This window comes from Carassius carassius, chromosome 9 (genome assembly GCF_963082965.1).
Source record: "Carassius carassius chromosome 9, fCarCar2.1, whole genome shotgun sequence".
In the NCBI taxonomy this organism is placed as follows: Eukaryota; Metazoa; Chordata; class Actinopteri; order Cypriniformes; family Cyprinidae; genus Carassius; species Carassius carassius.
In genome coordinates this window covers 9,829,320-9,845,752 of record NC_081763.1, presented here as the reverse complement: position 1 = coordinate 9,845,752, position 16,433 = coordinate 9,829,320, and the positions used below count along the sequence as shown (strand labels likewise).

The 16,433-nt window shown below is 37.7% G+C and overlaps 1 protein-coding gene and 1 non-coding gene across 5 annotated transcripts in view; one reads left to right on the top strand and one right to left on the bottom strand.

Annotated features, from left to right (window-relative positions):
• The first annotated feature begins 2,752 nt into the window (after window positions 1-2,752).
• trnas-aga (transfer RNA serine (anticodon AGA)) lies at window positions 2,753-2,834 on the top strand. The gene has a single exon. It is a non-coding gene; the product is annotated as a tRNA-Ser (tRNA).
• Window positions 2,835-6,472: 3,638 nt separating this feature from the next.
• LOC132148888 (growth factor receptor-bound protein 2-like) overlaps window positions 6,473-16,433 on the bottom strand; it is a 31,504-nt gene continuing 21,543 nt past the window's right edge. For all 4 annotated transcript variants that reach the window (XM_059557654.1, XM_059557655.1, XM_059557657.1 and 1 more), the window contains 4 exons: window positions 12,908-13,005; window positions 8,895-9,017; window positions 8,525-8,693; window positions 6,473-8,185 (listed from right to left, as the gene is read on the bottom strand). In XM_059557654.1, the coding sequence (XP_059413637.1) occupies window positions 7,997-8,185; window positions 8,525-8,693; window positions 8,895-9,017; window positions 12,908-13,005 (579 nt within the window). In that variant the 3' untranslated portion in view covers window positions 6,473-7,996. The remainder of the gene's footprint in view (window positions 8,186-8,524; window positions 8,694-8,894; window positions 9,018-12,907; window positions 13,006-16,433) is intronic.

The window sequence follows — 16,433 nt, the reverse complement described above, 5'->3', positions numbered from 1 at the left end:
ATCTAAACGTTCTTTCTCATGTTATGTAAAAATAATTATGTTCAATAATAATCATATTTGATTTTTCCATGCTGAATTTCACATCATATCTGCCACTTGTGTTGATCAGTGGTTCGGCTGTCTAAGATGATGAATATTCGGTTCTCTATACAGTGGGAATAGAAAAGTATCAGCCCCCTTCAAAATTATCACTTTTTTTTTCTTTGCAGACTGAAATGAAGAGACACAGGCTGCATCTGAAAACTTAGGCAGGTGACTTGCTGCCTCATCAGGCAATGATTTTACAGGCAGCATTTTTGCATGAAGGCACCTCATTAAACTGATTTTGGACAGGCTTCTTAGGCAGAGTAATGGTTTAATGATCTACAGCAAAATATAGAGAGCTTTGGTGATAACTAAGTGGATATTTTGTTACTGCAATATTAATTTCTCGCTAGAAATGACATAAAAAGTGGAAAACGTTGATCAAAAACATACATTTACACTCAAACTGACCGACCGCAACTTTCAAATGCCATATTTATTTTTTGGCTTAACTCTCACAGAATGGAACGCACAGGATTGTGGGATACATCTATGCTGCCTTCAAAAACCGTCCAGACGAAGGCATCTCAGGAGACAGGAAATTAAGCTGACATTGATTTCGGACGTGCCTTGATGCCTTCCTACCTTGGAATGCGACCTCCGAAGGCAGCATTTTTCACTTTTCAGATCCAGACACATTTTTTATTTTATCCAGCTGAATTTACTTATGAAAGTGAAAAGATTTAAATATTTAACACCAATATATCAGGAAAAAATTTTAAAACCAGAATCACTGAGTTGGAAAACAGATTAGCTCAGCATTAAAAGAGCTTTCCTGAAGCATTTCACTCCTTGGTAGTGCAACTGAAGCAAACAATCAACTATGGGGTGACATGGCACTGTCAAAAGATCTCCGGCATAAAGTTGTGAACGGGCACAATTCAGGAGATGGATACAAAGCAATTTCAAAGGCTTTATCAGTGTCTAGAAGCGGAGTGAAGTCTATTAGAGAAGTGGAAGATACAACACTGACCCTCCCTGGATCAGGACGTCCCTCCAAACTGGATAAAAGAGCAGGAGGAAACTGCTACAGCCAGGAATTTATGACAAAGAGTGCTCAGAGTTGTTCACAGTGTTAAAGAGATGGATTCTTATGCTAAACATGGCCAAAGTTTAAAAAAATAATTTAGAAGAATAACTGAGAATTTCTGTGCCGAAAATCTTACTTCCGGGTTAGTACAAGTTCCGGGTGTTTTTTTCCGATCATGGATCTAATGACGTAGACAAGAGCGGAACCCAGCGTTTACATGAACAGTGGATGCAGTTTGTTTTTCTGGGACAGCAACGGAGTGTATCAAGTGCGTTTCTGTGTTCTGGTCATTTGAGTGATGAATGTTTTATAAACAAGGCCCAAGTTGCCACTGGATTTGCACATTGTTTGCTATTAAAAACATCAAGTGATCCCAGTGATAAAAGACTCCATTCATGTAAGTACAACTGCATCAGATTTCTGTATTTTGTTGGAAATCAGCACATAAGTGAATATATGTTAATGGAAACAACACGAAACATCAGTATTATAGCTCCGCTCAAGGCACGCCTCCAGGAGCTCGGCTTTTTCCGGAAAGAATCGAAAAGCTGTATATTTATTTTATCAATATGATAAAAATAAAGACTTATTGGAGATATGAAGGATGCAGTACTACTCTATAGGTACTCAAGATCAACATGAGATTAGGTGAAACTGTGTATAAATATGTACCCTTTAAAGGGGGCTGATTCGTTTCTATACCCACTGCAGATATATCTATATATTCATGTTTGTTTCATATGTTTGGAACGTAGCTAGGTTTTTGTTTTTTTTTATTTGTAAAAAAAAAAGTACTGAAAAAGCTTTCTGTACACCTTGAAGACAACACTTCTTGTATCCAACAAAAACAGAATTTTCAAACTTATTATTTTTTTAAAGCAATAATGTGTTTATTATTTAGATTTCTTTTTTTTTTTCATTTTTTCTTTTTTTGTTAAATGGAAACAGAATGGCTTCTTGGATGTTGGGTGTAAAACTTTGATACTTGATTTTTTTGTATGTGTGTGTTTACATTACTTAAACGTGTATGGCTGAGCCTTTGGTCCGGCTTGTTTATATAAAATTGATCAAGAATATGTCAGAATTTACAACACAAAAGTCGTGTAACAGAGTCGAAATACATGGAAAAAAGGAAATCCAACATACAGAGCTGCTACACACAGGTCTAGAAGAAGCAGCATAAACAGCAGCATTATATAAATCACAAGCAATTGTACCATGAAGACAGACATGAAGCCGGTCACAGCAACAGAACAGAGAGCAGTCATCATACTGCAGTGACAGGGACCTCTGCTGGTCATCTTGGGATTGTCAGGTGTGGAAAAATATATAATAGTCAAATAAACTGCACGATGTCTCAAGCTTCATATGGCGAGCTTTGCGCTTTTATTTGGTGTGTGTAGATCTGAACCCAGCAGATCTAACTTCTGAACCTGAGCTACAATGCCTCTTATTATTAAAGCCGGTTATGACGTAACAAGCACACTACACTGTGCGCGAGCTTCCATGTCCTTCCAGAATTAATGTGTAGTGAGAAGAAATTTTCTTATGAACAGTGATAACGAATCTCAACAACATAAGTAATTATATCCGGGGAATATTGAGATTATTTTGATACAATTCCCAGAAGGTATTCGAGTAGTCGTGGCCGAGTGGTTAAGGCGATGGACTAGAAATCCATTGGGGTCTCCCCGCGCAGGTTCGAATCCTGCCGACTACGAAATATTTTCATTTTTGCATTGAGAACGGACGACAAGGAACGTCCAAAACATGTACGTTAGACACACATGAAAATGAATCTCTTTAATTAACATAATTGTATGTAATTTGAATCTTAATTCAATATTACCCTCATGTATAAATACCTTAAAATCATTGTTTAGCTGTAATAAAATCTTTAAAATTACTAATTAATTACTAATTAAGAACAACAGATTTGACATTTGTAGTTGTAGTAAATGAAGTAATATATATAATTTCAGTTGCCAGCAGGTGGCGCCTTCGTGTCATCTTACTGCGAATAAAACTGGAAAGCGATCACCCAGATAGCAAAATTATGTAATTAATAACTTACCCTCATGTACCAAACCCGCAAGTCCTCCGTTTATCTTCAGAACACAGTTTAAGATATTTTAGATTTAGTCCGAGAGCTCTCAGTCCCTCCATTGAAGCTGTGTGTACGGTCTACTGTCCATGTCCAGAAAGGTAAGAAAAACATCATCAAAGTAGTCCATGTGACATCAGAGGGTCAGTTAGAATTTTTTGAAGCATCGAAAATACATTTTGGTCCAAAAATAGCAAAAATGACGACTTTATTCAGCATTGTCTTCTTTTCCGTGTCTGTTGTGTGATAGAGTTCAAAACAAAGCAGTCTGGATATCCGGTTAATGCGTATTAGAGATGCGAACCGTTTAAAACGATTCAGTTCGATTTGGTGAACTGAATGATTCGTTCGCGAACCGAATATCCAGACTGCTTTGTTTTGAACTCTCACACAACAGACACGGAAGAGAAGACAATGCTGAATAAAGTCGTTGTTTTTGCTATTTTTGGACCAAACTGTATTTTCGATGCTTCAAAAAATTCTAACTGACCCTCTGATGTCACATGGACTACTTTGATGATGTTTTTTTACCTTTCTGGACATGGACAGTAGACCGTACACACAGCTTCAATGGAGGGACTGAGAGCTCTCGGACTAAATCTAAAATATCTTAAACTGTGTTCCAAAGATACACGGAGGTTTTACAGGTTTGAAACAACATGAGGGTAAGTTATTAATTACATAATTTTGCTATCTGGGTGAACTAACCCTTTAAGATCATAATTCATATTGTGGGGCTCAGTGTTTATATCTGAATGACCTATTAGGTATATAACACGTTAAGTAAATGTTCCAGAGATCAGCGTTTGCATTTAGGAGCACATTTGCATAGGGTGCGACTGACAAGTCCACATGGTTTACTTTGTCTCACCTCATGATGTCACACAATTCTGAAATGGAACACTTTCCCCTGGTTTCACAGACAGGGCTTAAGACTAGTCCTAGACTAAAATGTAAGTCTGAGCTGTTTCCACTGAAATAAACTTGCACTGACTGATCTTAAAAATATATCAGTGCCTTTTTAGTTTTAAGATGCACATCGGTAATGTTTTTTTTCTAAGCATGTTTATAAAAATTACTTAAATGTCCTAATTGATCTATGGTCTAATCCTGGCTTAGTCTAAGCCCTGTCTGTGAAACCGGGCCATTATGTCTTCTAAGAGACTGAGCACGCGCTGCTCACCTGGCGTGACCCCAACACGCGCGTGTCCTCTCCACACAAGAGCCCGTGCTGTCTATCAGGAAAGGTAACCACAAGAAAAGGTTGGCAGAAATTATTTATATAATATAATATAAAATAATCGGTTATTTATATGACCATTCAAAAGTTTAAGGTCAGTAAGTTTTTTTTATTATCATTTCAAAATATCATTTTAAGAAATGTATAAATTTATCAAACGGTTCAAAATATTTCTATCTCAAATAAATGCTGTTCTTTTAAACTTCCGATTCATCAAATAATCATAATAATTTTTAATGTTACTGTATTTTAAGTAAATGTAGCCTTTGTGTGCACAAGAGACCCTTTTTTCAAATAAAAATGAAAAAACCTACCGACCCCACGCTTGGAAGTGTAGGTTTTTCATCGTAAAGAATTGTTTCGCTTCCTTTTAGAAAGCGATATTATTGGCTGTGTACTGATGGCTCTCCTTCTCTTCAGTCTAAACGTGATCCTCATTTTTAAAGTCAAACTGTTAACTTTAATTGAGTTTGGCATGTCTGTGAGTTTGTGAGTCATGTTGACCCGGTTTTAGACTCTGTAACATATTCAGTCGCTTTAAACTTGAGGCATCTAAATACATGTATCTGCTTTAACAGTTTTAAAGCCTTAGTTACTTCACGTGACAAGGATTTAGATATGAAAGACAATAATACATTACTATTATAATTTTCTCTGAAGTTGTCTTATGTGCCAGTTCATTTTAAAAACTTTAAGTACAATGTCAATGGGCTGTCATTTTTGTTCCGAAACACAATAATGGCTTCAGATCGTTTATTAAGTATGATTTCTGATGTTTTCTTGTCATTTTTTTTATACAAGAGTTTCAAAGAGTATCTTGACACAAATCGCATTTAAAAACGTGCATTAAAAAAGCAAGTCATTTAACAAACATTTTTAAAACGATAAAAAACGATATACTGTTGAGAATGAAGTCAAAAAAGTATTGTGGTTGTCAAATATTACTGTATATGTTCTATAAGATTATTCTAGATTCAATATAATTGACAATGTTGGCTTGAATAAAAATATTTCCCACAGGTCTCTGCGTGACACACTTGCAATTTAAAGCGATAGTTCACCCAAAAATAAACATTTGCTGAACATTTTCTCACCTTCGGGCCGTCCAAGATGTAGGTGAGTTTGTTTGTTCAGAGGATCAGATTTGGAGAAATATAGCATTACATCACTTGCTCACCAGTGGATCCTCTGCAGTGAATGGGTGCCATCAGAATGAGTCCAAACAGCTGATAAAAACATCACAATAATCCACACCACTCCAGTCCATCAATATCTTGTGAAAAGAGAAGCTGTGTTTGTAAGAAACAAATCCATTATTATAGCATTTTAACATTAAACTATCGCTTTTGGCCAAAATAAGAGTTTGTAACACTTCCTCCAGTGTAAACGTCATCCCGTTGTCCTCTCACATCAAAATCGACAACATATTTGTTTGTAACTTATGAGTTGTTTTGCTTGCCATGGTCCTTGATCTGTGCATATTTCTCTCCTGATTCAGATGACAACTTTTTCACTGAAGAAAGCGGTATTATGGATTATGGTCTCATATTTGAGCCAGAAACAATAGTTAATAAATAAATAAATGCCTTGATGGATTTGTTTTCTTTCAAACAAACAGATTTTTGCTTCACAAGACATTAACTGATGGACTGGAGTCGTGTGGATGTAATGGAAGTGATGTAAAGCTACATTTCTCCAAATCTGTTCCAATGAAGAAACTAACTCATCTTCATCCTGGATGGCCTGAGAGGGAGTAGATTTTTAGCAATTATTTAATTTAATTTTTTTTGTCAAATTTTCCTTGAAACGAATAAGGCCAATTCATAATCAAACAATACATTCAGAAAAATTTGAAGTGTGACGCAAACAGGTTTAAAGCAACAGTAAGTGTTGACACAGAACACAAAATTTAGTTTCACTCCAAAAACCTGAATTGGCACAAAAAATAAAAAGTGACCCTAAAAGGAATCTGCAGTATATTACATGAAGCTAGAAAAACCACATTCACACAATATAAATTATCTGACACAGACGTGTTTTCTTTTCATTTATTCAAAAGAAACAAGGAAAAAGGCAACAAAAAAAGGTTAAGAAAAAGGCGAGACATTTAAATAGGAGTGACTGTGTGCAGGTGTGTTCATGATTTCTCACACAGCCCAATGCCCAGGCTAAAGCAGCCAGCCTGAGACACTGTCACACCAGAGAAAAAGGCACTAATCCAGAGAGAAAACGAGAACATCACAGAAAAGCACAGAGGAGGAGGAGCGGGTCAGTCAATAATACACCAGGAGCCATAACAGCTAAAACATACAACACTGAAAAGACAAAAGAGGTCCGAGAAAACAAACGGAACGCATCAAATTAGTCGATGTGACGACTCCGAATACACGGAAACTCTCTGCTTTCTTACTTCTTACTGGCACACACCAGTTTTTCAATCCCAGATCTCGTGATTTGAAATCGTTTCGTTATGTGGACAGTTTTTCCACATGGACATCATTAAACAGACGCATCTCTGAGATCACGAAACTGTGGTTCCGCTCTCCGATCTGACGTCCTTACAGAGTGATGTTGGCTACATTCACATCCCAAGACAAAGAAAAAGTGGCTGCAATAAATACATCGGGCTTAATATGGTGGCTAGCCATCTGGTTTTTCACATTAGATCAACTCCTGCATGATTGGAAGCTCCCCGGCGATGCATTGCTGTTGCCAAGGAGCCACTCACCTATTGGTTCTCAAACAAAGAATGATGTCAAAAGGAATACATGATGCGTTAAATACTATGGCATTATGTCTGAGATGCTCATAAAATTAGCATGTCTCAGATCTACTCCGTTTTCATCCAGCCTCACCAAAAAATTAACAATGTACAACTGGAAAAAAAAAAATTGTTGAAAGGTAAAACAGACAGACACATACAAATATATAATATATATATTCTTAAAAAAATGGATTCTCTTAATAGGCGACTTTTTTTTTTCTTCTCCACAGCCCAGATGTACAATGCGTTCGCAATTTCTTACTCTTACATTTTTATATATTTTTTTAATGTTTTTTTTTTTCCTTTTTAAAAACAGCGTCAGGATTTACTACTGTAAAGAGATTTAAACATGCAGCCCAAACAAACAAACAAAAAAAAAATGAACAAAAACTATTCTAACTGCTAGAAAAGAAGCCAGAAGCAGCAGGATGAATCTACAGACAGAATCACTGTTGTTTTAATTGGTGTGTGGTTTACTAAGCTAAGACTCTTAACAGCTCAGTCTGGACTGTAAGCGTTCATGAAGACATCACAATTCTCAGGAATAATAGTTTCGCCCGGGCACCACAGAAGAGGAGGAAACCTCCAGCTCTCCGCGACATCTTTTTTTGTTTTCTCCTTGTTTTCAGTCACGGTTTCCATTCCTCGGCGCCTCTTTAACTTTCACCGGACTTTAAGGGTGTTGACGGGGACATGTAGGGTAGTCTGATTGTAGGTGAATGTGAGGGGGACGTTAATTATAATTTATTCACTAATCACTTGGTTTTTTTTCCTTTACATGTTCCGATTGACAGGCGTGACGTAGTTGCGTGGGAACATGCCCGTCTGGCTGTGACAGGCGCCCTTCCACCAGTTGGGGTCAGAGTTGTCCAGGACCTGAATGAAGTCTCCGCGTCTAAAGCCGAGCTCGCCGTCCTCCTGAGGGTCGAAGTCGAACAGGGCCTGCACGTATGTTGGATGCTGCTGTTAAACAAAAGACACGTGTAAATAACACCACGTTTCTAAAAGAAGTCTCTTATGTGCACAAAGGCTACATTTGATTCAAAAAACATTAATTTACTGATTTAAAAAAAGCATTTAGTGTCTACAGGACATTTTTTTTTTATTGCACACAGCTATTCTAGTGCAGGCTATTCCAAAGAAAAATAACTAATCTTTAATCAGAACGTAGTATCTTGCTCTTCCTTTTGAATCTACTTTCCTTTTCTGTGGATGTCCCTTAGGCCGAATATCCTGTTTCTTATTACTGAAGTACTAATGGTGATCCACATAAACTTCATGGATTAAAGCTAGCATACAGACCTGAGTCACCTGCTCGATGTCTCGTAGAAAGATCTGTTGGTTTCGGGAAACAGAGGTGGTGCGGTGATAGTCCACCAGCTCGTTGAGAGAGTTAAACTTCACCACCCACAGGAAGTACTTTCCAGCCCCATCACGCAACACTTTGAAGTGCTGTACATCATTGCCAAACCTTCAACAACAACATAAAAGACTCTGACTATCAACACAACACTAATAACCTGCATGACTACTTCAAGCTTTATTTAATACAGTTGTTCACTGGTGAAATACAGGTATATACGGGCCAGGACGCTGACTAAATGAAGCCTGCAGTGCACACAGAAATGATTCTGGGAATAAGTAGAGGTGGATTTGAGGCGTGTTGACGTACTTGACGGACAGGGAGAAGTCTCCAGGCGCGCTCTCGCTCTCTCTAATGAGGAAGGCTCCGTCGTGCCTCTGTTTGTTTAGGATCTCCTCCGCCCGGGCCCTGGGGATTCTCCCGAAGAACCACCTGTGAACACACACCAACATCACAACTAAGACACAGCAAACGGAAGAGGTGCCAAGAAGATGATTCTCACTGATTTACATGGAGGTGTGGATGAAGAGAAAGAGGGAAGATCCTGGTGCTTAGAGAAGCAACTTAGGAAACTGAGAAGCCAGTTTTCTGTCTGATGGAAAGCCAAGAGAGCAATTAACACGGGCAAAGATGAGTGCAAACAATAAAAAAAAATAAAGGGGCAGCGCAGAGAAAAATCAGCTTGGAAGAACAGCTACGTTTAGAAGATCAGGAAAACACAGAAGTTCGGATGATCAGCACAGAGTGCTTCATGACAGCATGTGTGTGTGAATTGTGACAGACATACAAACGTCTGCCAGTAGGTGCGTTTACATGGACACTTTAAGCTGCCATCGGAAAGAATTCATTCTGATTGACGAATCCGAACGTAGTGTTTACATGAACGCTGAATAAAGTGATCGGGTTGATATGTGCGTGTTTACATGTCACAAGCTTCTGATCGGATTTACTCTTTTGACATGCGCACACTGCACGAATATACAGAGCTTCCCGCTGCTGTTTTAAAAAGCACACGTTATATTTATCTACTTCTGGTCCTAATTAGGCAACGACCTGCACATGAATGGTTGTGCTGCTCAACTTTGCAAAACAAACAAACAAACACCGCATTCAAAACTAGTCGTCTGTTGATGAGTCTTAAACGAGGACTGGTGGGACGTGGTCCTGTTCCACTTCACATACGCTGAGAGAAAAGGGGAGATTTATAATGACCGGACACTTATTTATGACACTTTATTCACCAGGAAGAACACCTCGTTCAGCGTCATACGTCATTACGCTATTTCTATGTCACTGCGCATGCGCAGTACTTTCCAGTTTCGGTTTTCAATCCGATCAAGTGTTTACATGTCCTCACGCTCGGATTACAAAAGGGATAAACCACCCCTTACAATCGATCGAAATTTTAGTCGGATCAAGCCAATTCAATCCGATTGATGTGTTTACATGTGACATTTTTATTCGGATTGTGCTTCTAGTCCTATTACGATCGGATTAGTAGTTTCCATGTAAACGCAGCTAAATGTCTTCTTTCTTCAAGAAGAAAGCTGGCTGCAAGACATTTTAAAAACCATCCAACAATATATGTCCTTATTAAATGAAATTGAAGTAATGGACATCTAGTTTAATCAATGATATAAGCTGATATTTTTACTTCATACTTTAGATGCGAAATTTAATAAATGTTTGCTCCTAGAGAGTCAGGAATAAAACCACAGGCTGTCTGCGCTGTACCTGCCTAATCTGTCCTGTCCACTTTGATGTGGACTGCAAAAGCCACAGACACACAAACACAAAGAGCATGTGACCAGGAATTGGCATTAAAACACTTTAGGGCAAATTCCACTCGACCGCTGTCTGCACGCCGCATCCCGTTCAACAATATGCTTGAACACGTGATGAGAGGCATCCGCCTGCTCCTACCATAAACCTGCCCAATCGTGTGTACCTGTTGTTTGATGGTGAAAAGCCATTGTGTTTTCAGATCCAGGGATTCAAATGATCGATATTGAATTAGCCTCCCTGAAGCACACCACAGGAAAAACAAATATCATTAACTCCCCTTTATAGAAAACATGACTTATTATTGTAAATAAATCAAACTATATTAAAATAAAGGAATGCGGCCTTCAGATATTTGCATCTACAAGTGCTTATTCAAGTAAAAAAAATATATATATATTTGCAAAAATAAATAAATGAGGGTTGGCTGATTTGACTTGGGCCAGCAAAAAAGTTTGAAGTTAGAAAACTCTGTGGTTGCATTTCAATGTAAACGGACCAAAACGGAGACTTTTGAAAACGATGGCGTGGCTGCCCACGTGATCTCTATGTATCCTTGATGACCGTGTAACCGTATCATGTCTCTGTCGAGTATGTCCCTGTATTTGTTTTGCCATGACTCCCCATAGACATTTTCAGCTGCCTTGTAATCATTAGTTACTTTGACTAACAATTCCACCTCATCATCTGTCCACACAAAGACGTCCTTGCTTTTCTTTGCCATCATGCTCATTGTTGAACCTGCTAGTGACTAGCAACCGACTTCTTGTTTAAACTTTTACGCGCATAACAAGTGTGCATGAATGGTGACATGACATGCGTTTTCTGTTATGTAGTGTAGACGGAGATGGTTTCTGAAACTGAACTCTGTCAGTTCTACAGAGAAAGCAACAGACTGACTTCAGTCTGGCGCGAGTTTAAGCACTCTCAAAAAACTCCCTTTATGTTCAGTAAAGCTGTCGATACACTGTTTGATTGATTAATCTCCTACTTACATCATGAGTACATCTGCACTTTGCACTGAGAGAATTCCCTCAGCGAGCGTGCGCACTGAACAAATCTCTGGTGTCTCTGATTGGCCATTTCATTCAGAAGCTCAACAGACTCGCGTCTGATTGGTTATAATCACAACACTGTAAAAACACGTAAAAAGAACCAACTACAACATTTAGCAGATCCAAATTTAATTCTGCAGTCAACACTTTTCGTTTCATTGTCATTTTATTAACGACAGCTGTAATGCATTTCGAGTAAGTGTACATCAGCCTTTTTGTCCATGCGTGTTGTCACAGTGCTGATATTACGTCATTGATGGGCGACAATTTAAAAATGGAATTTCTCTGGATTAACAAACCCTTGGGAACTTTTGGGATGATGTAAGAACAAAACTACATTAAATATATCACACTATCACACTGTGCAAGTGGTTTTTGGCTATTTTATTACAAAAATCATACATATTGTGCCTTTAAGCAACATTTATTTAGATTTTAGAAAAGGGACGTTGAATGGTGGATCGTGTTTTCACGAGCTTCACTGCGTGTCATTACATGGGTTTCAATTCTCTCAATATTTCTCCAGTCAATATAAGTCAATTATACATTCATTCGTCCTTCCGCCTTTGCTACTGTTCAAGACAATAATGAATCTCACTCGCATTGAGACCAATGAGGAAGAGAGCGGGAGGAACAAACCAAACCATCTACACATACAAACAAGCAGTCTTGTATTGAAAGGGCAACAAAGCGTTCCCACGGAAATGATCAGGATGTTAACTGATAAAAAAAAGAAGAGATTTTGAGAATGAGAATCTGTGACCTGAAACCAGAAGTAATCATTAAAATGTTCGGATCAGAGCTCACAAGACAGCCTCAAATCAGACAGAGGAGAAAGTACACTTGGTCTGCTGTGAAAGCAAATATTGCAGTCATTTTAATTGGTTTTTACTGAAACTTTGGAGTTTGGAAGTTCCATTCATTTCCAGGAATCAGTTCAAAGCACTGATTCGCTGGTCTGGGTGTTGTTTAAAGCTATTCTGATAAATAAGAACGCAGTCTCTTCACTTTGACTTTCATTTTGCTTTCTGAAGCCAGTTTGAATTCTTGAGCGATACTTGAGACACTCAGTCCCTTGTTTTATAACTGCTGCTAAAAGATTTCGAAACATGATTCTAGTTAAGCTCTTCGATAAAACTGGCAGAGTCGTAAAGACTACAGATGTGTGCAATGAAGGAAAGCACATCACAGGAGCTTCTCCTTCATTAGGGAAGAGACGTCATGTCAGAGAGGTGTTGGATGGAGTTTGAATCATGACACATGATTCAGCAAAGTCACTTAGACAATTATAAAGAAAAGTGATTCTGACTAAAAACAAACAAGCAATATTTCTCAAGGTGGAAAAAGGGGAACTGTGTGTCATTTGCTTTGGTGACAGACATGACACACACTTCATCTTTAAAGCTGTAAATGATCTTATGTTTTATAGCAAGAGGAGTAAACAGAAGTCAGGTTGTGGTGGCTGAAGTGTCTTAGCATACTTACGGATGCGCCTTCATCTCGATGTAGTTTTTAGGAATGAAACCGTCTTTGCCATTTAGTTCTGCTTTATACCAGTTCTGATCACACTCTTCATTTAATACCTGCCAATAAAAGAGAAGATCGATTAAACATGACTAATTATCACAAGCACACAAGTCGTTTTAATCAAGACCACCATCAAAAAAGTGAAACATCAGACCAGCATTGAAGATTTCAAACATCTGTGTGAAAGTGTAATGCAAGAGTAGTCATGCTAACACCCAGTGCAAGCCACCTGCATTCTGGTCATCTTATCTAATTTTAGCATCCCTACATGTGAACATGAAGTGGGGTGAGGTGTTGAAATCTGATTGGATGCTAAATATTTATGTAGATTGATGCTTTTTCTGTTTAGGTTTTAGAGAACCACATCCCTCTGATTAAAGGTGCAACGTATAACATACTCACAGATTCCACAGATCAGAAACTCATGCAAAGCGCATGAAAAACAGTTTCATCTTTGACTTGTACCGCGGCTCTTAATTTAAACATCAAAATTTGAAAATGAATAGTTTTTGTCAATGTCTATAAACAATGCTTTTGAAAAATAAATTCAGAGAAAACACCAAGAAAACAAAGTCCTCAAAATGCAAAAATGCTACCAAAAAGAAAAAAAAATAAATTTGGTAGGGCCAGCCGATATGGCAAAAAAAACCAAAAAACCCAAATCGATTTTTTTTTTTTTGACCATTTGACCGATTCTTGATTTTTACGATTTTCAACTTGAAAATGTAACTACAACATGATTCAAGTCATTTTTCATCATTAACCCTCTAGTTAAAAACATTTCTATTCCAAGTGCAGCACACATGAAGTTGTCAACATGATGTACATGTTAAACAAATCACCTGTTGAATATCTTTACAAACAAGATCAATGAACTACAATTACATATAGTACAAACTTGTCCTACATCCATATATATGTTCAGAAACAAAAGGAATATAGGAGGAAAGTGCTTTAAATTTTTTTTTGAAAGTCAAGGTTATTCAGATTCAAAATGACTGAAATAACACCAGTAAAAAACCATAAACAGCAGCTCTCAACCTGCTGTCACCATGATGCAAACATGAAATATCAGACATACAGTAGTAGTTCTTTACAGGTTTTCATTCAATTGCGCTGCTTTTCCACTGTTGCGTCTCATTCATGAATCTCTTTACTGTTAACATTGGCACATTGTCGAAGTGTCTAATTCTTACGTTTGGTAATATTTCTACTCAAAATTGTGTTTCCTTGATTTATAAAAAATGTAATCGCTGCAAAGCATTACATTTGAATTAATCAACACAGTGCTTTTTTCAATAGCAGTCAAATGTGGGAGGGAAGGTGGAGGACCATATGTCTGCCAGAAAACAGACTCAAAACTGCGGTTTGGAGGAAACAGAGCATGCAACATCCTTCCGCTGCAAAGATTGATGGGTAGACAACCAAAGGAAATGGACAGAACGAGACCGTCTGATGACAAGGGATGGACAGTTGACCAAAAATGGGTTACAATCATCTGGAAACCACCACTAAATGTCCAACCTGATGCCCATTTTCACTCTATATGGCAACATGATCACAGAAAATGATGGCAGTGGTTTCTATATGAGGTTTAAGCAACTGGTTAGCACCTTTGTGGTTCACTTTTACTTGATATTTTTGCTTGTGAAGAATTGAGAAAAACTATCTACCATCCAACTAGTATAACAGTCTCGTTGAAGGCCGAATTATACCTGTGAGAAATATGGCAGTTTTCATACATGCAAGCTTTTTACCGAACGAATGTTTAAACATTGTCAGATAATTTCAAATCACATTTTAAGATGTAAAATAAAAGTTATTTTTGACTAATGCAATCTCTGACTATTTTCTGCAATACTACTAACATAAAAAAAAGCCCAGGAAACATCATACTATTTTTGCAAACAATGTTTGTCGTTTTTTGACTCATGCATACAATTTGCCGTGTTCAAAGCTGGAATTAAGTGGGTGCACATGCAAAAGATGAGAAAACAAGACGTGTTGGGCGGTTCACGGGACACTTTCAGTGCAGCAACAAACCCACATGGAGAAATACAGAGAGAATTGATCGTGCACTCCTCTCCCTGATGCATACTTAAAACAGAACCGGGCGCTAACAGCTCTCAGCTAAACCCAAAAGACAACGACGAGATTGACACCATCCACTCAGCGGCTTCAATCTGGAGTGAAAGCTAGAGATGGCCATCAATTATTTATTTAGAGAGAGAGAGAGCGCGCAATCTCGCTAACTGGCTGCCTCATGTTTGGATCAGATCATTTACCCAACCACACGCACAACAAACATGTTTCTCACGCATGACCTTAGAGTGACTTCAATGAAGCCTTTCATACTACAACCTAGGATAATGCTTTTAAAATGATATCAAACTTAAGTTCTGATTTTCACTATTTTAATAACAATTAAACAACAAAAATCCCTCCAGTAATTCTCAATAGCCTTCTTACTCTAATGCATAAATAAATAATACATAATAAAGGCCTCAGACAAAAAAAAAAGACAAAAAGCAACAAAGGGTGAAAATCTAATCATAAGCCAAAACTGTAGTGCATATAAAGTGATTTGATTTAAAACTTTCATTTAAAATAAAAATATATATATTTACAGGAAAGACTCGAGTGTAGACATCTAAATGGATAGGTGCATTATTAAACTCTTTTGCAAATTCAGTTTTTCCTGTTAGACAAGTGGCCAGAAAACAAGAAGACCAAGAGCAGAAGTTCACAAGATCAAGAAAGACTGTGTAAAGGTCTAGGGGCCAAATGGTTGTATTGTAATACTGCAAAGCTTCATTTAATATAATAGCAAGAACAGAGTGTGTTCACACAAGTGAAATACTTCGATCTTAAGTTTCTGGACCAGCTGCAAATGAAACAATATGGAAGATTATGAGTGAACGAGCATCAAGCCAACAAGCTTCATGGAAGTGGCCTCAGTCGCTCGTCTGAGAGAGAATGATCGTAGAGAGGAAATGAAAGTAACCTAAAAAGTGCATCATGGGAACTACACAAGTGTTCTTGCATAACTGCCATTAAGCTTCAACATTTCTACGCAAAAGCATGAGATCTCTTTTGTTTGAGATTTTCTGTCAACATAAAGGCAGACTATCCTCAGACTGAGAGTAACTAAATGGCATTTGTTACAAAACCTCAAAGCCCCTTTCCAGAAGACTTTGGAGAGAATAGCAACAATGTTACAAAGTGGACGTTGAAAACCGATATTTATACACTCAAAGGTTACTCAAAGTCTTTGCTATGATTATTAAATACACAAAAGTTTATAATTTCACTGACGATACTGCAAATATCTGCACACAATATTGCATATGGTGCACTTTTTATGGAAAATGCAAAAGCAAGCAGTTTATCCCCCAATCAAGTTCTGAATGTCACTACAAAACAAAGACATTTAACAAAATGCCTGTGTTTTTCAAATACCAATGCTGGGAGCTTATCATTACTT